Source organism: Sander lucioperca, chromosome 10 (assembly GCF_008315115.2).
Source record: "Sander lucioperca isolate FBNREF2018 chromosome 10, SLUC_FBN_1.2, whole genome shotgun sequence".
NCBI lineage: Eukaryota > Metazoa > Chordata > Actinopteri > Perciformes > Percidae > Sander > Sander lucioperca.
Window position 1 is genome coordinate 27,364,768 of NC_050182.1, and position 21,470 is coordinate 27,386,237.

Here is a 21,470-nt window from a genome sequence, read left to right on the forward strand (position 1 = left end):
TTTTCTTCTTTTAATCTATAATTCTATCAGCAGCTATATTTGTTGAGGTCAACTGGGTTGCTCGGAGGCTATTAGACATCCATTAAAGCAGCACTTCTGCTGAGCTGGCTTTTTATCATGGGAACTTTTAGGTTGCCATGGAAACTACCACTGCTGATCATTTGCCTCAGTGCTGCCGCCCCCTCTCTCTCTTTCTATCTATTTAACCCTCACTTTATATTTATAAAAGTAGAGGAAAGACAGGAGATGAAGCAATAGTGCTGGAGAGGTGGTTAAGATGGAGAGCAGAAACAGATGCTATAGCTTGCCCTCGGGGGATAATGTCTCCTTGTTGATTCCTTGGAGATGCAATCAGAGCAGGAGGCAGATGGTATAATTAGCAGTATACTTGTAGGTTTCATTTCGGCCCTTTTAATTGTCTGTGCTTTCTGTTTCTCTTTCCCTCTGTTGGTTTTGTTTTCTTTGAATCCAACTCCTTTGCTCAATTTCTCCATTTTCCTCTTGTTTTTGCAGTACTGGTCCTTTCCTTCAAGGTTGAGGGCAGCACTGAGAGAGCAGTGGAAATCTGCTGACATCATCCCACAAGATCCAGTCATAGCTTGGCTGAAAGAGGAGGAGGGGCAGAGAAGAGGGAGCGAGATACAGGGTGGAAGGATGGGAGAGAGGAAGGGAGGAAAGAAGGAATTGGGGAAAGGATACTGCAGCTCCCTCTCAGAACCTACACTCACACACTCTCTCACACACACACACACACACACACACACACACACACACACACACACACACACACATTCAGATCATGAGGCTCTAAAACACACGCCCACAACAGCATCACTGTGCTGCACCACAGAGAGAGACCAGCATATACTCCCATCTCTCACTCTCACTCTTTCTCTCTCTGTCTGTCTGTCTGTCTCATTCTGTCTCATACACAAACACACACACACACACACACACACACACACACACACACACACACACACACACACACACACACTTAGACACGTGCTGCAGGGAAGAACTGAGTGTTGGGTCGCTGAGCATTCAGGTCCCCCCTCCCCTTCTTCTTCCTTCTCCCTCTCCACTGTCACTCTCACTCTCTCACTCCCTCTCCCTGTTCACCTTGCCTGTTCCGGCTGTATGGTTTATTGTTGCGTCAGAGCTAAAGAGAGCCAGCAAGAAGCATGCCGGGGGAGAGCGCTCACAGAACTGTCCCCACCGACAAGCATCCAGAGCATGGAGCTGAGGAGACAGGGCTCCCTGGACCAGGTAGGACATCTGGGGTTGGGGATGGAGAAGGGAGAATGAGGTAATTAAGCAGGTAGATGCGATCGAACACAGACAAGGACATATTTCGAGGAGAGCGGATGAGGGAAATGCAGAGCAATTAGATAGTGTTAAATAGATTGGGGCGAGGAGGGGAGAGTTAGCAGGATAAAAAGCATATGGCACATATAGACTACTGGGCTAGTGAATGTGTAAGAGACTGTTAGGTAAATACTATCTGCTTGAAACTGCTGGGATCATTTCTGTCTGTCTGTTGACATGTGCAGTCGGAGTAAGCTGTGATACAGCTGCATGTTAGCGTCCTTACTTAACTGCATGTTGTCTCCCCTTCCAGCTCCCAGCTATTAGCAGCCTCCACCCCAGAACTGTCAACTCCCAGTCCACCTCTATCCACTCCTCATCACCAAATCCCTACTAACAAACATGCTCTTGTCTAAATTATTTCAAAAAGCTTTGTGTAATTGTCCTCCCTCCAGCCCCCAGAGCCCATCCTCATCAGAACCCCATACCCATCTTCCCCTACCCTAACCTCCTCACCCCATATCCCTCGTCCTGCTGCCCCATCTTTAACCCCGGCGCCACCCCATCTGCATCCACATCTCCCCAGCAATTTTGCAAGCTGTAAGCGTAGAGTGGCTCCTCCCTTCCCCCAACCTCAGCAGGAACATGACACAGCAGCATGGCAGCACTCTGTAGGAACACACAAACCACACAAGCACAAGAGCTTTAGTCATAAATCTATTGCTCACATTGCTGCTGTGTATCTGACGTGAAATTATGAAATAAGTAAAATGAGAATAGGGATAGAGAGATAGGAGAAGATAATGTTGTGTCAGTGCAGATGAGCGATTGGGAGGGTCAAGATTGTATTATATATGTCACCTTATTTACAGCCAGGCAATAATGGTCAGAGTGAGAGTGTCGTCATTGGAACAAAGTCTTGTGACTACTGTGTCATTTACAGTTATTGCACATAATAGGCTATAGCTAGCTAGCTAGCGAGTAAAGTATACTGTAGTAAACATCTGACAGTCATGATGGATAACCTTAATGGCTATTACAGAAACGCCCTGCCTCCTCTCTGCTGGAAGTATTTTACAGTGGTTTGCTATTTTGGAAATTTTCCTGCTCTAATTTTATCATTGCCCTGATCTGTTCATAGGCTTGGAATTATTTTAAGCCTTCTTGGCCTGAATCTTGGGAGGGGAGGGAGGAAAGAGAATTGTCGGATGCTCTAGTTGCAACTTGTATTTTGGCACATACTTGATGAAAAAAGAGAGGTTAGAGGCTTGATTATGACTAAAGGGGGGGGGGTTCTTATGGAGAGAGACAAAGAAGCATATGAGACTATTGGGGTGTCTCTGCTGCAAGGCTTAATCGGAGCAGTAGATGAAATAGAGACTCCCCTTGGGGCTGACAGGCCAGCGCTGCAGCCTCTGTGACGCAGCTCCAGACTGCTCAGCTTGCTGCGGCCTGCTCATCCTACGGCAAGCCAGGTACTCGATTTCACTGCCTCCTCCCAGAGAAGACTTGCAGGCCGGACCAAGGAGGGGAAGAGAGGCACACATCCACAGACTGTTAGCAGCAGTGAATCTGCAGCAAAGAGACGGAGACTGCCAGCAGAAATAATACATGTCACTGGCTTATTTAGCAGCCTAGCAAAACAGTAGCTCCAACAATGTGCAGTTCTTACATTTGATTCTAATGCCAATATACAGTATTTCTTAATGTGTTCAAAGTAGTTGTTGTTTTGCTTGATTTTCTATAAGTCAGATATAGATTAAACATTGTTTCTTGTTTGCATGTGCATATTGCCACTGAAGCTAGGCCTGGCCTTTTTATTAGACAATGCAGGAGGAAACAGTGAACTGCCGTGAGACTGGGTTGACATATAAGTGTAGAGCAGGAGTTGGCTTTTGTACATGCTTAACAGTGCATCTTTCCGATTAGTGGCAGGTTTTAGTCTCTGACAAATGACTCAGCACGCACGCAAACACACCTAAAGCTTATAATTGGGGCAGCAATCATGCAAGGCTGCTAAGTGCTGATGATTGCATCTGCCACCACCACAGGCAGGGCAGGAGAGCAGCAAGGGAGGAGATATACTATGTGCAGAGAAAAAAAAAGAACATGGAGGCGAGAGAGTCACAACTAAAAGTGAAACAAGGAGAAGCAGCTTTATATAATACGGAAAGGGTTTATAGAGTAATTTTGAGGAAATGAGACAAAGGAAGGGATAACAGTGAGTGAATTAGTAAGTGATATCTGGGTTCTTGGCAGAGCAAGTGTGTGTGTGTGTGTGTGTGTGTGTGTGTGTGTGTGTGTGTGTGTGTGTGTGGGGGGGGGGGGCACCAAGCTAAGCCACTTGTGTGTTATAATGGCCAATCAGCATGTGGACTGAGGTCACCATGGCAATGGCCCAGTTAAGAAAGCAAATGAAAGTTCTGTTCCCTCCATGTGTGCTATTGAAAAAGAGGCTTATGTTGCATCTTTCAGGGATATTTCAGTAAATGTATACTTTTGTGTTATGGTAATCAATCTGACATAACAAAATCGTTAAAGATAAGCAGTGGAGCTGAAACAAATGAAGAATACAGTCTTTTATTCCATCTTCTCCCTCCATTTGTTTTTCCTTTCTTGCTCCCTCCACTCACCCCTGACCCCATTTCTCTGTCCTTTTCATCTCAGTGATTTATCCATTCCTTATGACAGTTATGAAGATGATAGAATGGTCTAGAAGGCCAAGAGGACATAATTCAATGCCTTGTGTTTGTTTGCCTCTGGATAATTGTGCAATTGTGCATGTTGATACAGAAAGAGAAAGAAAGACAGAGAAACTTGGAGATTTAAAGTAAGATATTGTAGTGTAGCATTGTTTTCCATGTTTTGAGTCTAGCCTTATGGTGGAACACTACAGGCAGGTTTAATCACATAAAAAAAAAAACCACACACATCCAAAACAGCCTGTTCATATCTGTCTATGTTTTTCATTCTTGGTGATTTCTTTGCTCTCCAAAGCCATCTGCACTGGCATTTTGGTGATATTTTTTGGAGTGTGTGGGAGAAGAAAAGTTCAACTGAAGAGATTAAAAAGTATATTCTTGTACATGCAAGGAGGCGTAGCCTTCCACATTATGTCTAGTGTCGTGTTACTGAGATAATTCAGTCAGTGTGATTGATCTCACTTATTTGTTAATTCCTTACTACAGTTAACATTTATCATAAATATGCCAAAGTAGACAGTTTCTTTAATTTAAAAGTTTGAAGCAACTGCTCCTTCCTTTTATTTAAACTGTTGTTTTGCATTCGCCCCCCCTTGTTTTTCAGACATGACTGGACACCAGTCTACTGACTCCACCCCTAGTGACAGTGGCTCCTCCCCTAGTGACAGTGGTTCTAGCCCTTCGCCCAGTACTCCTCAGAAGCTACTCCCAGCATGCACCTCTCCATTTGGACCACGGATATTTCATGCAACACCTAGCTCCTCTGGTACTCCAAGACCTCAACCTGAAGGCTCTGACCATCGCAACAACACACCGAGACTGTCTGGAAAGTTAGGTGGTCATGGACCTTGTGGCCGCCATGTCCCTGTTAAGATGGAGAGAATCAAGGTGTGTGTTTTTTGTGTGTTGGATGTTTGCAATTTTACAAAAGATATGCCACCAGACACATTTTATTGGTATGCTGATATGAACTTTATTATGTATGTATAATTTGTTTCCCCAGGTCCTCACTGGTTCTGAGGTGGAGAGTGACTATCAAGAGCCACAGACCATTGACACAAGGGTGGTGATGGGTCAAGAGACACTGCTCAAAACAACAGAGATCCAGAAAAGAAAACCCATGGTTGAGCCAAGTGGTCAGGCTATCCCTTTGCCAGCTATTCCAAGCTTTTCAGGTCCTCAGTCACAAGCAAAGGAGACCCAGCTGGAAACCAGCAAGGAGGAAAACCAAGCCCAAATCCCTCAAAAACAGCAGGATCAGCAAAAAGACCCTGTGCAGCCCCCAATCACACTCCCTTCCCCTTTTCAGAACCCCATATTCCCTCCCTCTTTCTCCCCAGAGCCAATCAGAACAGATGACAATTTGAAAGACAGCCAGGAAGAGGGTCAAACCCTTTCTCAAGACAAAGTGCCTTCCCTTTCTTTTTCTGAGCTCGTCTGTCCAGTTGCTTTGTCCTTCTCTGAGCCAGCCTATGCTGTTGACCCACTACGAGTGGGTGTGCCCTCATCTCTTGACCCTGACCTATACTATACCGCTCCTTCCACCCCAATCAAGATGGCCTCCCGCTCTTTGCACCTTAAACATCATTCATATCCTGGTTCTCCAGTCTGCCCACTCTCCCCTGGCTCTCCCTCAGACAGCGAGGACCTCTGTTCCCCTCTCACCTCTCCCTCTGGCTCTTATATCACAGCAGAGGGAGGCAGCTGGACCTCCTCTTACACATCTTCAACCTCCCCCTCCACTTCTCCTAACCTGCTCCTCACAGAAGAAGCACAGGAGGCCCCTGCTTGCTTTGTGGGCTCCTTATCAGAGATTGGAGATGAAGTTGCGGAGGAAAAGGGACGAGCATGTCCAGAACGGGAGGAGGAAAAGGCAGGAGGCTTCTGCCGCTACCGTCCTGATGATTTTGTCATGAATTCACGGATGGGTATAACAGGGACAGTGATCCTCGAGGAGGAAGAGGCTCTAAAAGAGGAAGAGATTAAGATTTCCAGAGAAAGTTGTCGTCCTTGCTGGGTGATTGACAATACATCTCCTTTAAGGAGCAGTAGCAGCCGTAGCACTGACTCCCAGGAAGATGGGGGAGAGTCTGAAAGCTCACTCTGCCCACTGGAAGAGTCTAGTGCAGGGAGAGCAGAGTACTCTAGGGCCTTGCAGACAGGCCTGAAACTTCAACTGGAGGCATGTGTATCAGAGGAACATTATGGACAGATGGATGACCACCCAGAACTACCCTCCACGGCCTTGACTCCTGACACAGAGAGCATGACCATGGCCTCATCTAGCCTTAGCCCTGACTCACCTGTCAGCCCCCTGGATGCCTTCTGTCCTGGAGCCTTTGGTAGGTTCGGACCCAGTTCTTTCATGCTCTCCCAGGCAACTTGTGCTGATGATATACCAGTGGAGGAAATGATGATCCCTGCCTCCCTCATCTCCTTTCCCCTCCACACCAGCCTTATCTTTAAGGCTGATTCAATGGAAATCACCCTCTTCCCCACAGAGGATGAGAATGATATTGGAGAAGGTAATGACATCAATGAAGGGAAGGATGTTAATGCTTATGCAGCAGGAGAGGAGGAGGCAGATGTCGAAGATGACGATGATGATGAAGATGAAGAAGAGGATGATAATGATGATGATTATGATTATGATGACGATGGTGATGGCAATGCTAATGGCTCTGCTGACGGTGGTGACAATGATAAAAATAATGAAGATGATGATGGTGAAGAGCATGATGAGACTGGTGAGGAAGCTAAGGTAGAGGTTAAAGTGGTAGAAGAGGAGGAAGAGGAGGAAGAAGAAGAGCAAGAAGAGGCTGATGAGAAGTGTGATCACAAAGCAGTGCAGGATCCTACAGAGGAGGACAGCTCAGCATCCTTCCTTCATTCACTTTCAGAGACATCTATCAATGAGGGGTTGGATGAAGCCTTCTGTTTCCAAGACGATACAGATGACTCATTAGATTCTGCCTCCTATAATGGGGAAGAAGATGAACGTCTATACAGCACTGAGAGGCATGCACAATCAATAGAACCCACACTTGATCTAACTGAAGTCCAAACAGAACCTGAACAGGGGTCTACCACTGGAACAGGTCAAACTGAACCTTTACACACACAACTGACAACAGACAAAGTTGTGGATCCCCCCAAAACGACCTGTCTTTCTGAATCCATTGCTCTGGATAAACCTACACCCCTGGATGAACCTGAACTGGAATCTACCAGTGGAATAGATCAGACAAAACCTTTGCACATGCACATGAGCACAGACAAACCAGTGGATCACCAGACACCATTCAGTCCTTCAGAAGCTATTTCTTGTCAACCAGAGTCCTCCAGCAACATGGACGAAAGTGGGAGTGAAAGTGAGATGATGGATATCTCTGGTTCTTCCAACCCTCTTGAGCACCCTAAAGACAGCTCTCATGTGAACCCTTCCACCACTACTGTTGTCATTTATGCTCCACCTGACCCTGCTGCTGAGTTCCACACCTCTCCTCCTTCTGCCGCTTCTGCACAGGAGATGGCAGACCTTAACAGTTCAGTTCTTCCGGAAGAATTGGCTGAGGAAAATCCCCAGATGAAAGATGATGATTTGCAAGAGAGCAATGATTATTCAGGGGGGGAATCCACAGAAAAACCAGAAAGAGACTCTTTCAAATTGCTCATCAAACCTCGTCATTATCAGCCAGAAAGCCACAGGGCTGTAGGAGCAAGTAGACTTGTATTATCAAAGTTTTTCTCCAATAAATCAGATGTGCCTGGAGGGGCAGAGGACACATGTAGGACCAGTATTCACAGGGAGTCTGACATTGAGCTTGACCAGAGGAATGGGAATACGTCAGCTGAGTCTATGAGTGTGGAGTGTAGAAGCATTGATTCTGCCACCAATGACTTGAATAAAGGTGTTCTTCTTCTCTCCTGCCCCAAAGAACCTAGTCCCAACCCCAGTAATATCCCTGTTTCTGCCTCTCCAGAAGTCATCTCAGAACTTGCTGACAATCTGGCCCTGACCCCTGGTGACTCTGCCCAGGAGAACCTGAGAGAAAACACCCTGAGTACTGATGAAGGGGTGCTGGGAGCTGTTGGATCCCCACACTACCCCCTTGCCATCTCGCCCAAAAGGGAAAACTCAGAAACAGACAGCAGGGGCGGGAACACGGAGATGCGTCCTGGAGCTGGGGCGTGGTGCGATGACAGAATGGGGCTGGGGTTCGGTCTAGGATTAGGATCAGGGGCTGGGTTTGGTGTCTGGGGAGCAGGGGAGTCCCTCTCCCTGTCTCTGGGGAAGAAGTATGAGAGTCTGCTCATGTGTGACACAGAGGGCCAAAGCACACAGACGGCTGTAGAAGTGTGTGAAAATTATGACAATGTTCTGGGGTCTGTTCTGGATGAGGAAGACAACAACAGTCTGTGTGGAAAGAGGGACCAGATGGCAGATGAAGAATTAGTAGGAGAGGGAACTTCTGAGTCCAACTTGGCTAGCTGGAAGTCCATTGAGGAGATCTCAGAAGCAGGCGGAGGGGAGGATGGAAGCTCCAGATTTCCGGAGGATGATGTCAGTAATCTAAATCCAGACAATGATGGAGATAACACGCACACACAAATACAAGACACTTGGAAGAATTCTAACAATAACAATGACTCTGCCTTTGACTCCTTGGAAATAGCCATGTGTGAAAGTCTGAATGCTCTATCAGAGGAAGTGAGACCCCAGAGTGTGAGTGTCAGTGTTAGAGAGTCTGTGTCTAATATTCCACTTGAGGAGATGCCACCTCAGGTTTCTGACACAATTGCAGATGAAGGGGAACAAAAAGACAGCTCCATAAACCAGGCATCAGACACAACACAGGCACCATCCTCGAAGGAAGATGCCTGTAGCATCTCAGTGCCATTAGTTGAAACTCACATGAACAAAGCTGTAACAAACCAGCATCTCAGTTCACCAGATAAAGCCAAGTCAAGATGTCATACTAGTCCAGAGTGTCAGACAATCACTCCAGAGAGTAATACAGCATTTTCTTTGCTACACGGCTCATTTGGTTCCTTTACTCCTAAATGTAAATCTAACGAATCCAGACCAAGTAGAGCTTGGCAAGACAAGATGGAAAATACTGGTTCCCAGTCAGAACCAGAGATGGTGACGCCTCCGACTGAAGGCCAAAGAAAAGGTGATGTCAGTCCTGTGACTGACAGACTTGTTGATGAACCAAAGACTACAGATGCCTTTCGAGGACAGCAATGTGTTGTTAGTAACTCAGGAGTAAAAGACGAGGAAGAAAAAGCAGAAGAGAAAGCAAAAAAGAGAGGTGAGGAAAAAGATAGGAAGAACAAAAAGGAAAGAAAAACCTCTCCTGCACAGAATGTCCCAGAGCACTTTCCGTGTCACACCCCTAAAGGAGAACTTTGCACAGAAAAAACAATTGCTGCTAAGAAAGGGAGGAGAGGGAAGCAGAACAAACACAGGGCATCCGAGAAAGGCAATCATGGGGACTCTAGCCCTGAATCTGTTGATGATCCAAAGAAACCCTCTGTTCCATTAAATACCACAGCAGATGGATGGTCAAAGGGGGACACAGACAATTCTAAAACTAAGACAACAAACAACAAAGCTTCATCGTCGGACTGTCAAGAGAAGACATCTGGGACAAACAAAGATGAGTTTGGTTCACAGATGCAGGGGGATAACAGTCCCAGTCCTGAGGTCAAAATTCCTATCCATGGACTCTGCAAATCTACCACACATACCCCAGACAACCTAAATGTTGTCTTAGCAATTAACCAAGAATTACATCAGGAACAGGAAGTGCTTGATAACAGACCCCTGTCTGATAGTCAGAGAGGAATCACAGTGGATATTAATGACAACAACATAGATGCTGGCCAAATCCCACCTACCCATGATACCATATCATACTCTCTGACTCCACTGTCTTCCTCACCATCTCCTGTTTCCTCTTCCTCCCCTTTACCATGTTCCTCAACAGAGCCAGAGGATGATCTTCCCACACCTGTGCAGGAATCCCAACCTGTCCTCTCAGCCCAGCAACAGCCTTCACTGTCCATGTGCCACACCACCCCACCGCTTTGCTCTACCTCCCCCCAGACACAAGAAGCCCCTGATCCCCAATTTCTTCCTCACAACAACCTCCAAGAGGTCACTGTTGTCCTTTCTGCATCAACTACTTCTACCACAAGTGTCTCTTCACCCTCATTCTCCACTGCCATGGTGTTAAGCCTGTCCCAGCCTACCCAGGAGTCGACTTCACCTGCGCCTGTGACTCTCGATTCAGCAAGTGTTCCAGACTCAATTTTCCATCCCCAGTCTCAGCCTAATCTCAATATCCAGCCTCACAAACAAATCAAGCAAGGTTGCACATGGACCACACAAGACAGGTGCAGAGGTGAGTATAGAAATGATGGCTTGTTAGATTAATAGCACAGTGCAATACACACTGAGGAATCCTTTATCTTTTTTGTTACAGTCAGTTCTGGCAACAGTAAAAGGGTGCTTTGCAAATTGGGATTGTTATCAAAAAAAGAAAAACAGTCACTATATTTCCCTGGTTTGTTGGTTTGAAGCAATACCAAATAAGCAGAACGTTTGTTAAAACAAAGTCAAATGAGAGCTACCTAATACAAATATGATCAATTTTCTGTTTGCCCTGTAAGGTCCCAGTTTGGCTAAGGAGGAGACAGACAGTGAGGATGATGGTGGAATGCCTCGACGTGGTCACAGATCCCAGGCCAGAGGAGTGGCAGGAAACAGGAATGGAGCCATGCAGAGAGAGTCTTGTCCATCCAATCAGCGGGAAATACAGCCTTTCTCTGCCCACCAAATATCCGACAGACAGTCAGGCTGTCCAATCAACCACAGCCACGAGATTGCAGAAGAGATCGACCTTTCTTTCCAAAACAATTGTGAGTTGTTTCTGACCTCCTATGCAACATTTATTTTTCTATGCTTTCATGACATACACAAAAGACATACATTCTCTGCATGATATAGTTGACTGTTTAATTTATGGATGAAGAGTGCGTTGCCATTAATGCGTTATTATAATATAAAAATCACATGGTATGGAGATATAATGAAATTATATTCTCCATAGCCTAATTAAATTCCCTGATGTTGATTAAATGAGCTTCGGGATTTAAAAAAAATGAATGCTCATCAGCATAGCACTAATCAGTCACTAATGCCCTTATTACTTCTACTATGGTGATTAGTTTCTATGGCCATAGGATATGGTACCCTTCACTTACATGTACTTGAATGTGTGTTGGATATGTTCTTGTGTAGGTTCCATATTAGCTTCCTGTAATGAGTCTGAGAGTGAGGGGTCAGTGCCTGAGCTAGAGGAGCCAGAGCCACTGAGACCATCAGAGCCCCAGGTGAGACTGTTCATGCTACTTTATTGGAAATCATTTTTTTTCCCTGTACTGAGTTACCTATATATTTTTAACCTCTTTTGTAACAAGTATTTTCTAATATTATTTTATAACATGTAACATTGGGATTGAGTTAAGAAACTTGTTTTTTCAAGATCCCAACACAATGATTTTGAAATCAGGAGGAAACTGTTTGCTTAAATGCTGAAAACTTGAATGCACGTTATGGGGAGATCTTGACACTACAATTAAAGCTGAGGAGAACATAAAATATGATTTGTCCTTCTGTATATAAGGAGTCATGGTATATAAGCTTCTTTTTACACTTCCCAGAGATTACCTGCTATTGCCCAACCTGCTTTATATTTTCAGTCGATGAAGTTTAAGAATCTTCTTTTTTTAGCCATGGGAGGTCATGCTAGTTATGATACATTTGTATTTTTTTGTACTTTAAGCAAATTGCTCTTACTGTTGTTGCTATGAACATAAAATGGATCGCTTCCTGTGTGTGCAAGAGAAAGCAAAATTGTCTGCCATCAGGAAAACAGCAGTGAAAACTGCCGTTTACAAGATGAGTCACATTTGGTGATATTAGTAAAATTGACAGATGGCAAATTAGCACATTAGCGAAACAGCTTTATAAAATGTCCTAGATTTTTACAGTAAAGTAATTAATATATGTTTTTTTTTCCTACAGTCTGTCTCCTTTGCAGATGAAGGGCTAAACAGACCAAAACAGAGCCGCAGTGAGAAGAAGGCCCGCAAGGTTCGACTACTGGCTGTATGAAAATATTTTAATATATCAAGTGGAGTGTATATTACACCAGTGTTTCATTTGTGTTATTTTCTCTTCCTCTCTCACTCTATCTGCTGCTGTATGTGTATGTAGGCCATGTCTAAACTTGGTCTAAAGCCAGTCCATGGTGTGACCAGAATTACCATTAGGAAATCCAAGAGTATCTTGTTTGTCATCAGCAGACCAGATGTGTTCAAAAGCCCTGCATCTGACATTTACATTGTATTTGGAGAGGCAAAGGTAGGTCTTTCTTTCTCTTTCTTTCTTAGATATTCAAGCTTCATGTATTGTATTGTCTCTCAACCTCTCCTCTCCTCTCCTCGCCTCTCAGATTGAGGACCTATCTCAGCAGGCTCACAAGGCAGCCGCAGAGAAATTCAAGGTGCCTGTGACCTCTTCTCCCTTGGCCCCACCTGTCCCACCCAGCCTCACCATCAAGGAAGAGAGTGAAGAGGAGGAAGAAGAGGTACTTTCTGTCTAAACTGTTGTTTCTGAACACCTATCAAACTAATGTCAGTACAGTATGTTGTAGCGTTCTGTAATATTTTTTATTCTGTTGTTAACTATCTCTCTCTCTCTCTCTCTCTCTCTCTCTCTCGCTCTCTCTCTCTTTCTCACTTTCTATACATCAGGTGGATGAGGGAGGTCTTGAGCAGAGGGATATCGAGCTGGTGATGGCTCAGGCCAATGTGTCACGAGCCAAGGCAGTCCGTGCACTGAAACACAACAAGAATGACATTGTGAATGCTATCATGGTGAGGAGGAAGGAGGAGGGAAGGAGATAGTGAGAGGAAGAGTGAGAGGGTAGCGGGAGGGCAGATGGTGAACAAAATAATGAGTCATAGCCAGTGAGCGGGGAGTGCATGGAGGAGGGAGGGTGGAGTAAAGAACAAAGAGCAGAGGACAAATGACAAGTAGAGTTTCTCCCCAGTAACTAAGCAACCTCTACCATTCTGTAGGTCATCAGTGCAGTTTGATGTCCACTAGGTGGCAGCAACAACTCACACTGAGATAACTGAGTTGCCTAAGTGACGCAGTTGATTTTGTATGGGGTGGAAAGCAAGATGAAGCTGTCTTTAGATTACTGGCAAAGGTTGGCTAAGTAAAAACAGAGCATCTCATTCTGAGACTGTTTTGTATTCTAATTTAATGAAGGAAAATCAGCTCAGTTTTATTTATTCATAATGATTCATATTTTCATTTTTACCAACTGTACCATTCTTCTTTGAATCTCTTTTTCTCTTTTTGTCTTATTCTGTCTTTCTCTCCCTTTTCCACATAGGAGCTGACCATGTGAGTGGTGAGGACGATATGACTCCTGACCCCCTCCTCCAGCCTATACAGTCTAAATGCCACTGACTCTTCTGTATCGCTGCTACTGTATGTTGCATCCCCAATATCTGCTAAATAAAGTTTGTTCCTGCGTGGGCTGGGGCCGCATTGTAAGATTGATTTTACTGAAAAGATAGTAGATGGCTTGTAACTTGTTTTAACATTAGGAGCAGCACAGTCCTTCACATTTTGCAAACTCACAAGGCCTATTAAAACTTTTTTCGTAAAGTAAAATCTATCAATTCATTGTCAATTGTAACAACATAGTCTAAGCTATTGTTTTATTGATGCTGATGTTAAGGGTTAAAGGAGAACTCCGGGCAATTTTTACGTTAATCTTGATCGCTATACTTTTTTGAGTACTGTCTATAGCAAAAACCATGAGCCGAATTGGTGCTAGCAACATGGAGCTTCTGTAGCTAATGCCCAGAGCTCCCGTTAGCTAAAACGGCAGTTATGGGGGCATAAGCTAAAGAGTGCCTTTGTACCTCTTAACAGACTCAAAATGCTATGAAAATGTCTGTGCAACATGAACAGGGCCCTTACATGACAACAAGATGCATTTAGTATCTAGCTGTAGTATCGCTAAGTCCCGTGGAATTTTAGTTTTAGCTAACAGGAGCTCTGGGCATTAGCTACAGAAGCTCCATGTTGCTAGCACCAATTCGGCTCGTGGTTTTTGCTATAGACACTACTCAAAAAAGTATAGCGATCAAGATTAACGTAAAAATTGCCCGTAGTTCTCCTTTAATAGCCCTATATTTTTAAGCGTGAGCAAATGAAGAACACACAAAAGGTCTTCACATGAAAAAATCATTTATATTGTTAAAACATTTTCTCATTGGGCTTTTAATGTGAAAGGTGTTATATCATCATGTTGTTCATGTGTGGCAGATGCCAACGGCTGGGTGGATTCTAAAATAGGCAAGACAAAAACAAAAACATGAAAATGTAATGGCTTTTTAAAGGAAGCATTGCAAGTATACTGCATTGTAATATTACCATTACATATAATTGCTTTACATGTAATGTTTTTGCAGAAGCAGCCTGCAGATATTAAAGGAATACTTTGCACTGCTAAATCGTTTTTGGACCCAGAAGATTTATGCAAGTCTCACAATTATTCAGACCCTTTAATACCAACCTCAGAAAAAAGCTCATTAATCAGTGTTTACGTATACAACTGCTTACATTGTCTAAAATGTTCCTATATTAATCATACTCCATAAAGTTACACTTTGCCAGCACATGTGCCAGACTCACATGTGCTATCACCTTTTTAAGTAAATGTGTCATTATGAAATTAAACTCTCATTTTGTTCAGTTTCTTACTCTCTTATAATATCACACAATACAGATGACACAAGTGTACCCAGACAGATGCCAACTGCATTTCTGACAATCTATCAACTTTATTGTAGAAAACTGATTAGAGTACAAAACACATACCTGGGACTGCAGGGTTGGCTTTGACAAGTAGTCACAATAACACAAACACATACCACGCATGTTGAGTCATCAGCTTTGAATTACAAGCAATGACTCCACGTGTAAATGCGTAAAGCCTGTCCCTTTGAATAACTTAATTCTCATTTTTACTCAAATACAGATGTGAGGCTATGATGTATTTCAGTTAGAGATGTTCCAATACCGATACCAGTATCGGTATCGGCTCCGATACTGCCTAAAACGCTGGTATCGGTATCGGGAAGTATTGGAGTTAATGCACCGATCCGATACCACGTAAGAAAGCCCTAAAGAAAATCTACATTAAAGTAGTTTATTTATGTTCTTTTTCCATTTTAATGGACTGTCAAACTGGATAATATAAGAAAATTCTGTGGCGTTCATTATTTGTGTTTGTTCATGTTTCACAAAGAGTTTAACCTGAGCCAGGCCGACAACAAAGATATAGAAATCATATCACATCCACACAGGGATAGTAGTATACAGTTGTTAAAACATAATAAAATATATGATACACTTGTATCGGATCAGTACTCGGTATTGGCCGATACGCAAGTTCAGGTATCAGAATCAGTATCGGGAAGCAAAAAATGGTATCGGCCCATCTCTAATTTCAGTGTGTAAAAGTAAAGAAGCATTGACATTAATGAATGAAATACTGTCAGAGGCAATGTAAATGACCATCAAAATCAAGATTAAACAATCCAAATTGTTACTGAAAATGTTTTGTTAGCAATGTCATAGTGCTTTCTTCATTCTAAACACTGTCAAACACAGGTCTTTTTTCAAATGACAAACATAGGACTGGAAGCCTGAGTGCATTTCAGCTTTAAAAAAAAAAATCTATACAATATAGTATGGATCTCTATTAGGCAAGAGGTGGTGCTCTCCTGAGTATCCTTGATAACAGTGCAGGCAGATAACTTCAGACTCTCCTGGAAAAATGGAATAAATGCCTTTGGGCTTGAGTCAAGCGTTGGGGATCGAGACATCGTTATGTGGTGGATTTAGCTGGGAGGACGTTGTTTTCAAAGTGTCCCTGGTTGGTGATATTTCCAGCGGGGAAGTATCTGGCCACCACGAAGGATGAACCGTCTGATGCAGTAGCCTTACCAACACCCAACTTATTACTGCTCTTCCACACCATTGCTGTGAAATGACCTAGGTGGTGAGTGAAATGAGACAAAAATAGAAAGAAATTAAAGGCAGAAAAATCTGTGGAAAAAAACAAGACTGTTAGGACATGGTTGAAGCTGAGTGCAGTTCCTCTAAATATTTAAAGATGAAGGAATCTTAATTCCTGTCTCACTCATCAGTCCCAAACCTCCCTGTACACTTTCTTATTTTCTTTCTCTATCAGTCAACTTTATATGAATCAATGTGAATCATTGTGATGTCTCCTAGGAGTGATCTGCTTCATGTGTGATTAAGTTACACAAACTTATGCATACTAGAGTCTGGGGCTATGGGAAACCATCTAGAGGAATTAGGTCAGACTTGAAATGACATGGAGGCTGAGAAGTGATACAGAGGACCATGATTTCCCCTTAGTTTCCCCATTGCTGGTCACTGACTCAGACAGTCACACATTGACGGAGGTGTGACATCAGCAGGGGAATAACAACAACCTTGCCCATGCCTGGGTAAACAAGATCAACCAAGACACAAGAAACTGACCATGTGTAAACAGAAAATGACAAAGAGAAACAGAGCAAGAAATAAATACATAGAGATAAATGCATTGGGAAAGAAACACAAGGAGAGATGAGACAAGACAATAAGACATGAAAACATATGAGAAGGGTTTGATATAATATGTAAGGGCAAAGATGAAGATTTTAAGTTTACATATGGTGATACATAATACTGATGTTTAATTTAATGTTCACACCTTCAGTTTAAACTAAAAAAAAGGTTTGAAATAATATTCAGTTTTCCCATTGTGTTCAATGTGATGAGCAAAGTTGTTATAATTTCAGGGCTTCTATGAATGATTGATTCTTTTCAGTATTGATTGATCCTTTGATTATTACCCTGATTAATTGATACATTTCTTATATATTAACTGTCTAAAAAATAGTTTACAATGCCAATCACAATATCCCAAAGCCCAAGTTCACATATTCAAATTGCTTGTTTTATTCAACCACCAGTCCAAAACTCAAACATATTCACTCAATTTATGACATGTTTCTTAAAAATGACTTCAACAATTAATTATTTAATCAACAAAATAATGCTAATTATTAATAATTATCAATGCATCAACTAATGCTCTCAGTCTTTTTTATTTTTTTTCTAAATTATATTATTGATTGTTATATACTATATATTTATATCGGAACATTTTTAATGATTACTTGATGATTACTAATGACACCAACTGAATATGACAGAAAGTAAGAGAGACACTCTCTTGTGTAAATCCTACCAGTGCCAGAGGAGAATCCAGGACGGTTGAAGTTGTACTGTTTCACTTCATCATACCAGCGGTCTGTAACATCCTTTCCTGCACGGGACAAAGTGTAACCTCAACTTCAAGGACAATCAAATCGGTCTTGTGTCGTACATATTGATCAGAATGACAGCAATATAAGAAGAATTCCCCCTGGAGCTACAAATCTCTTTTGGGGCACATGTTGTTTACAATGCTGCACTTTTTCTCACCCAGTGCTGCACTGTTGGAGATGTTTTATGAATCACACCGTCCTGCGCTGACATATTTCTGCAGTGAGTCATGGTGTCTGAGCTCTCAAACACAGAGCCAAGTGGAGGGGAAATACATCCCAGCTGTTCACTTTCAGGGTAGGACAGTCTGCATTAAGCCCCATAGACTAAACTATTGTATGGATGTGTATCTCAGGAGGAAGACAAAGAGGGCATATACACAAAATCATTCAGTTTTATGAATAGTATATTGAGCATGTGTGTATGAGTATATATACTGTATATACCTGATTGGTCATAGGAGGCCCACGCCAGGTTCTCTCCACAGCTCCCTTTACTGGACTCCACACTGTGTTTCAGGATCCGTGTGCTGGCCAGACTTTCAGCATAACTGAAAGTCAGAGACAAAGAAAGATGTGGATAGCACTGTTGAAATTGCTATGAATCCTGCAACAAAATCCACTCCTGCACCCAAAGATTTCCACTGTGAGTGGCGTACTTTAAAGCTCTTTACTTCTTTAGATTTAGGCTTCCCAGAAGTCTCAGTTTTTAAAAGCACTGTGCTGTCCTCTACCCTCCAAGATAAACAGTGTCAAATCCTTACCTCAGGTTTAATCTAGTGCAAATATGCAAAGCAGGCACAGAAACTAATTCCTCTGAACAATTGCTTTTGGTATTGTGTTGATATTATTACAGGTTAAAAGACCATCAGGGGTGTATGCAAAATTTCCATTAAGTTCAATCTGAACAATGACAAAAATGTACATGCTAAGCTATAGGTTTTATCAACACAGTGTTGATTTAGTGACAGTATTTACTCAAATTTACAATCGGGGGTGTTACTACACGGACAAGGTTCAACACCTGGTAAGTTATTCATCATGTCTCTATTTAAAATATGGTGTGGATAAACAACAGATGTTAAATGCCACGGGTGTTCCTCATCACAAGAGTTAATGATGCTTTTCGGATGAAAAGACAAACTCTTCAATTACAAGTCCAGTGAGCTTTTGTTACTGATTTTGTTGGATTAGGTTCTAAATCCTAACTATATTTATAAATCTGCAAATTTTCCTCGAAACACGCAGCTGTGAATGAACGAATGATGGCTTTAACTGAACAGGGGTGAAACCGTTGCATAATTTTGGTAAGTGCCTTAAAAACGCCAATTGACACAGAGGGAGAGGTAAAAGCACCATTCATCATGTTCCAATGAACTGTGCTGCGCTTAAATGGTAGATTATCTGCAAACTCAAATATTTATCATCATAGATATTACACAGCAAATACAGTATTTAAAAGAGGCACACGTTACCAGAGATGTAGAGTGTACACTGTATCATTAAAGTTAAGCAACTGAGGAATAAAGTTTTTTTTTTTTAATCATAACAGTAAACTTTGTTTAGCAAACCAATGTTGCTGTTGATATTGCACCATTAGCATGCTTGAGGAAATGGACTGAAAGTCTATTATCCAAGACAGTTAGTTGCCTATTTCCTTCCTGACAGCACTGATCAAGTTTTCATTTACTCAAAACAAGAAATTGTCAACACAACTGCTAATCACAATAAAAACAAACCAAGACCCTCGATATCTTATTATATTTTGTTGTTATTTCATTTGACAGGTTAGGCCGAAGCTGTCACTGTTATCCAGAGCAGTTTGACAATGACTGGAACGTGTAGTCCTTGTTTATTAGGTTTCTAATTTAATCAGTGTGTGTATTAACCTACCGGGTAGCCTCTCTGCTCAACTTGCTGCTTAGCTTCATTGGAGGAGCCTGGTGCTTCCTCCTGAACTCATTATGGCACTGCAGCACCTCCTCGGAAAACTGCTTTGAGGCTGATAGACAGAGAGGAGAGAGGCAGGAAGGGTTAGGCAGCCAGAGAGAGAGAAATCTGACAAAGGACACGTGATGATGCAACATGAAAATTCGTGCATGGCTGCAGAATACAAACTCGAGCTGAAGTGTGAGTTCACCACCTGAAGACTGACTGACCTCAGACAGTGAGTATTACTCGATGGAGAAGAAAACGTCATCCACATCACCCCCCTCTCTGCCCGGTGCCTATCACTCACTGGGCTTTTCATAAGTAGCCTACCACAATCTCTTGAGTGCTTACACAATAGGCACATTGAAATAGCCACACACAAACAATACAAATACCAGTGCTGCCTAACAGCCAGCATCGACTCAGCCTGCTGCAATATGAATCTTAACTAATGATCAGTAAAATTTATTTTAAAATTTCATTGAAAGGAAAAGAATTTAGTCTTTTCTTTTGCAAGTTTGCATTGCCTTGTCCTACTTTTCAAAGATAGCAAAGCCCACAAACACATAGAGTAAACAAGCAAGTTATAACTCCGGCCAAATGGATACAATCAGAGTTAATATTCTCAGGGTGCAGTTTCCACTTACCTGACTTCCCCATGGTGCTGACACAGGAAGCCTTCAGTAAGATCAGAAACACTCTTAGCACTGAAAGAAAGCAGCCTCTCCCCTGACTTGTTTTTTTTGCTCCTCCTCTCTTTTTCTCTGTTGCTTGCTCCCTCTCTCTTTCTTCCTTTACTGCTGTCTATCTAATGCTGATGCTTTGAAACAGCTGCCAATGCCGTTATTTCGGGGGCCTTTCCTTCAATTGCTGTCTCATTCAACCTTGAACGTACAGCAGCAAACTTCCCCTTTAGCTATGTATCTAGTTGTGAAGATTATTTTGTAACATGCTTCTTCCTCAAGTTTTGTTTCACTTCATTTAACTAAACCTGTCTGTCTCTGTTGAAGCCACAAACACCACTATCTGCATTCCCTACATATATCTGTATGGCTCAGAGGAGTACACACCCACTCCTTGTCTTTACATTCCCACAAATGAGAAGGGAGCCCCTGCAGACGTTGGTGACATCATCTCTGTGAGACACATGCCCATATATGGCTCTGAGATTCTTGTAACTCGGTAGCCATGGACAAGAGAATGTTACTCCTAGCAACTGTAACCGAGACAGTGGCTATTCTCACAGTTCACACTGTAATGATGCATCATTGTGCTGTGCAACAGAAGACAATAGCAAACTTTGAGATAGGCCACACAGTGTATACTGTACTGTACATGATGCTCACTTTTTCAAAACACCTTTTCACTTTTACTAATGCTGATATCGTCAAGGTGCTTCAACATTGTCTTCAGAAACTTCTGTGTCAATAAGTTACCCCCACACACCCAATTGTAAATGAGTGATCCCTTAACCTCCACTCTGGATAAAAAAAAGCAATGAGTGAACAATTTACCTACTGCAGTTGACACACAGGGAGAGGCAGAATCATCATCCATCATGCTGCAGAACAGGTTTCTACTATTTGTTTTGTCTGCATGAAGTATGCTTCCCTCTGCACTTTAATAGTATTTACGAACTGGGATATCTATTATTTCAACAACAAAAAATACACCTGTTTTAACAAAGGCAGGACTGGTGTGTAACAGAACCTCAAAATGGATTATCTCATATTTTACTGTGCATCTCATAACTCAGCTTTTGAAATTGTGTCTCCACTTTTTGTACAGGCTACAGCTTGTATAAAGAATGTATGAAAAATGAAATTGTACTTTGTCCTTTTTTACACCCTTAAAATCAATAAGACATCATTGTGTCAGCACCAAAGTGTTCTGATGAAACTGCTAAACGTGTAACAGTAGAATGCTGATGCTTGATTGCTAATCTCCCAGTTGTGAATGTGAGTTTATCACTTTGTTAGGCTTGAATCAATCAAAGTTAATAAACACACACACACTACAGTCACTTTG

At 42.5% G+C, this 21,470-nt stretch overlaps 2 protein-coding genes across 2 annotated transcripts; one reads left to right on the plus strand and one right to left on the minus strand.

Moving 5' to 3' along the window:
- The first annotated feature begins 945 nt into the window (after positions 1-945).
- Positions 946-13,770, plus strand: nacad (NAC alpha domain containing). The gene is made up of 10 exons (XM_031299114.2): positions 946-1,269; positions 4,615-4,898; positions 5,014-10,420; positions 10,689-10,937; positions 11,320-11,411; positions 12,106-12,174; positions 12,298-12,444; positions 12,536-12,670; positions 12,837-12,959; positions 13,487-13,770. Exons 1-10 carry the CDS (start codon positions 1,185-1,187, stop codon positions 13,499-13,501), a joined length of 6,606 nt encoding a protein of 2,201 aa, XP_031154974.2. The 5' UTR covers positions 946-1,184; the 3' UTR covers positions 13,502-13,770.
- A 2,067-nt stretch (positions 13,771-15,837) lies between these two features.
- On the minus strand, positions 15,838-20,426 carry glipr2l (GLI pathogenesis-related 2, like). Its single transcript, XM_031299115.2, has 5 exons — positions 20,090-20,426; positions 19,404-19,512; positions 17,958-18,061; positions 17,435-17,512; positions 15,838-16,164 (listed from the first exon to the last, which is right to left on the minus strand). Exons 1-5 carry the CDS (start codon positions 20,100-20,102, stop codon positions 15,998-16,000), a joined length of 471 nt encoding a protein of 156 aa, XP_031154975.1. The 5' UTR covers positions 20,103-20,426; the 3' UTR covers positions 15,838-15,997.
- Positions 20,427-21,470: the final 1,044 nt, after the last annotated feature.

Excerpts from the sequence above, each read along its gene's own strand:
- glipr2l (XM_031299115.2), bottom strand. Across the intron at positions 18,062-19,403 it reads TTGAGCAGAGAGGCTACCCG|TTATGCTGAAAGTCTGGCCA; the intron begins GTAGGTTAATAC and ends TCTGACTTTCAG. Across the intron at positions 16,165-17,434 it reads TGGATTCTCCTCTGGCACTG|GTCATTTCACAGCAATGGTG; the intron begins GTAGGATTTACA and ends CTCACCACCTAG.
- nacad (XM_031299114.2), top strand. The coding sequence starts at position 1,185 with ATGCCGGGGGAGAGCGCTCACAGAACTGTCCCCACCGACAAGCATCCA. Across the intron at positions 10,421-10,688 it reads CACACAAGACAGGTGCAGAG|GTCCCAGTTTGGCTAAGGAG; the intron begins GTGAGTATAGAA and ends TTGCCCTGTAAG. Across the intron at positions 10,938-11,319 it reads CCTTTCTTTCCAAAACAATT|GTTCCATATTAGCTTCCTGT; the intron begins GTGAGTTGTTTC and ends GTTCTTGTGTAG.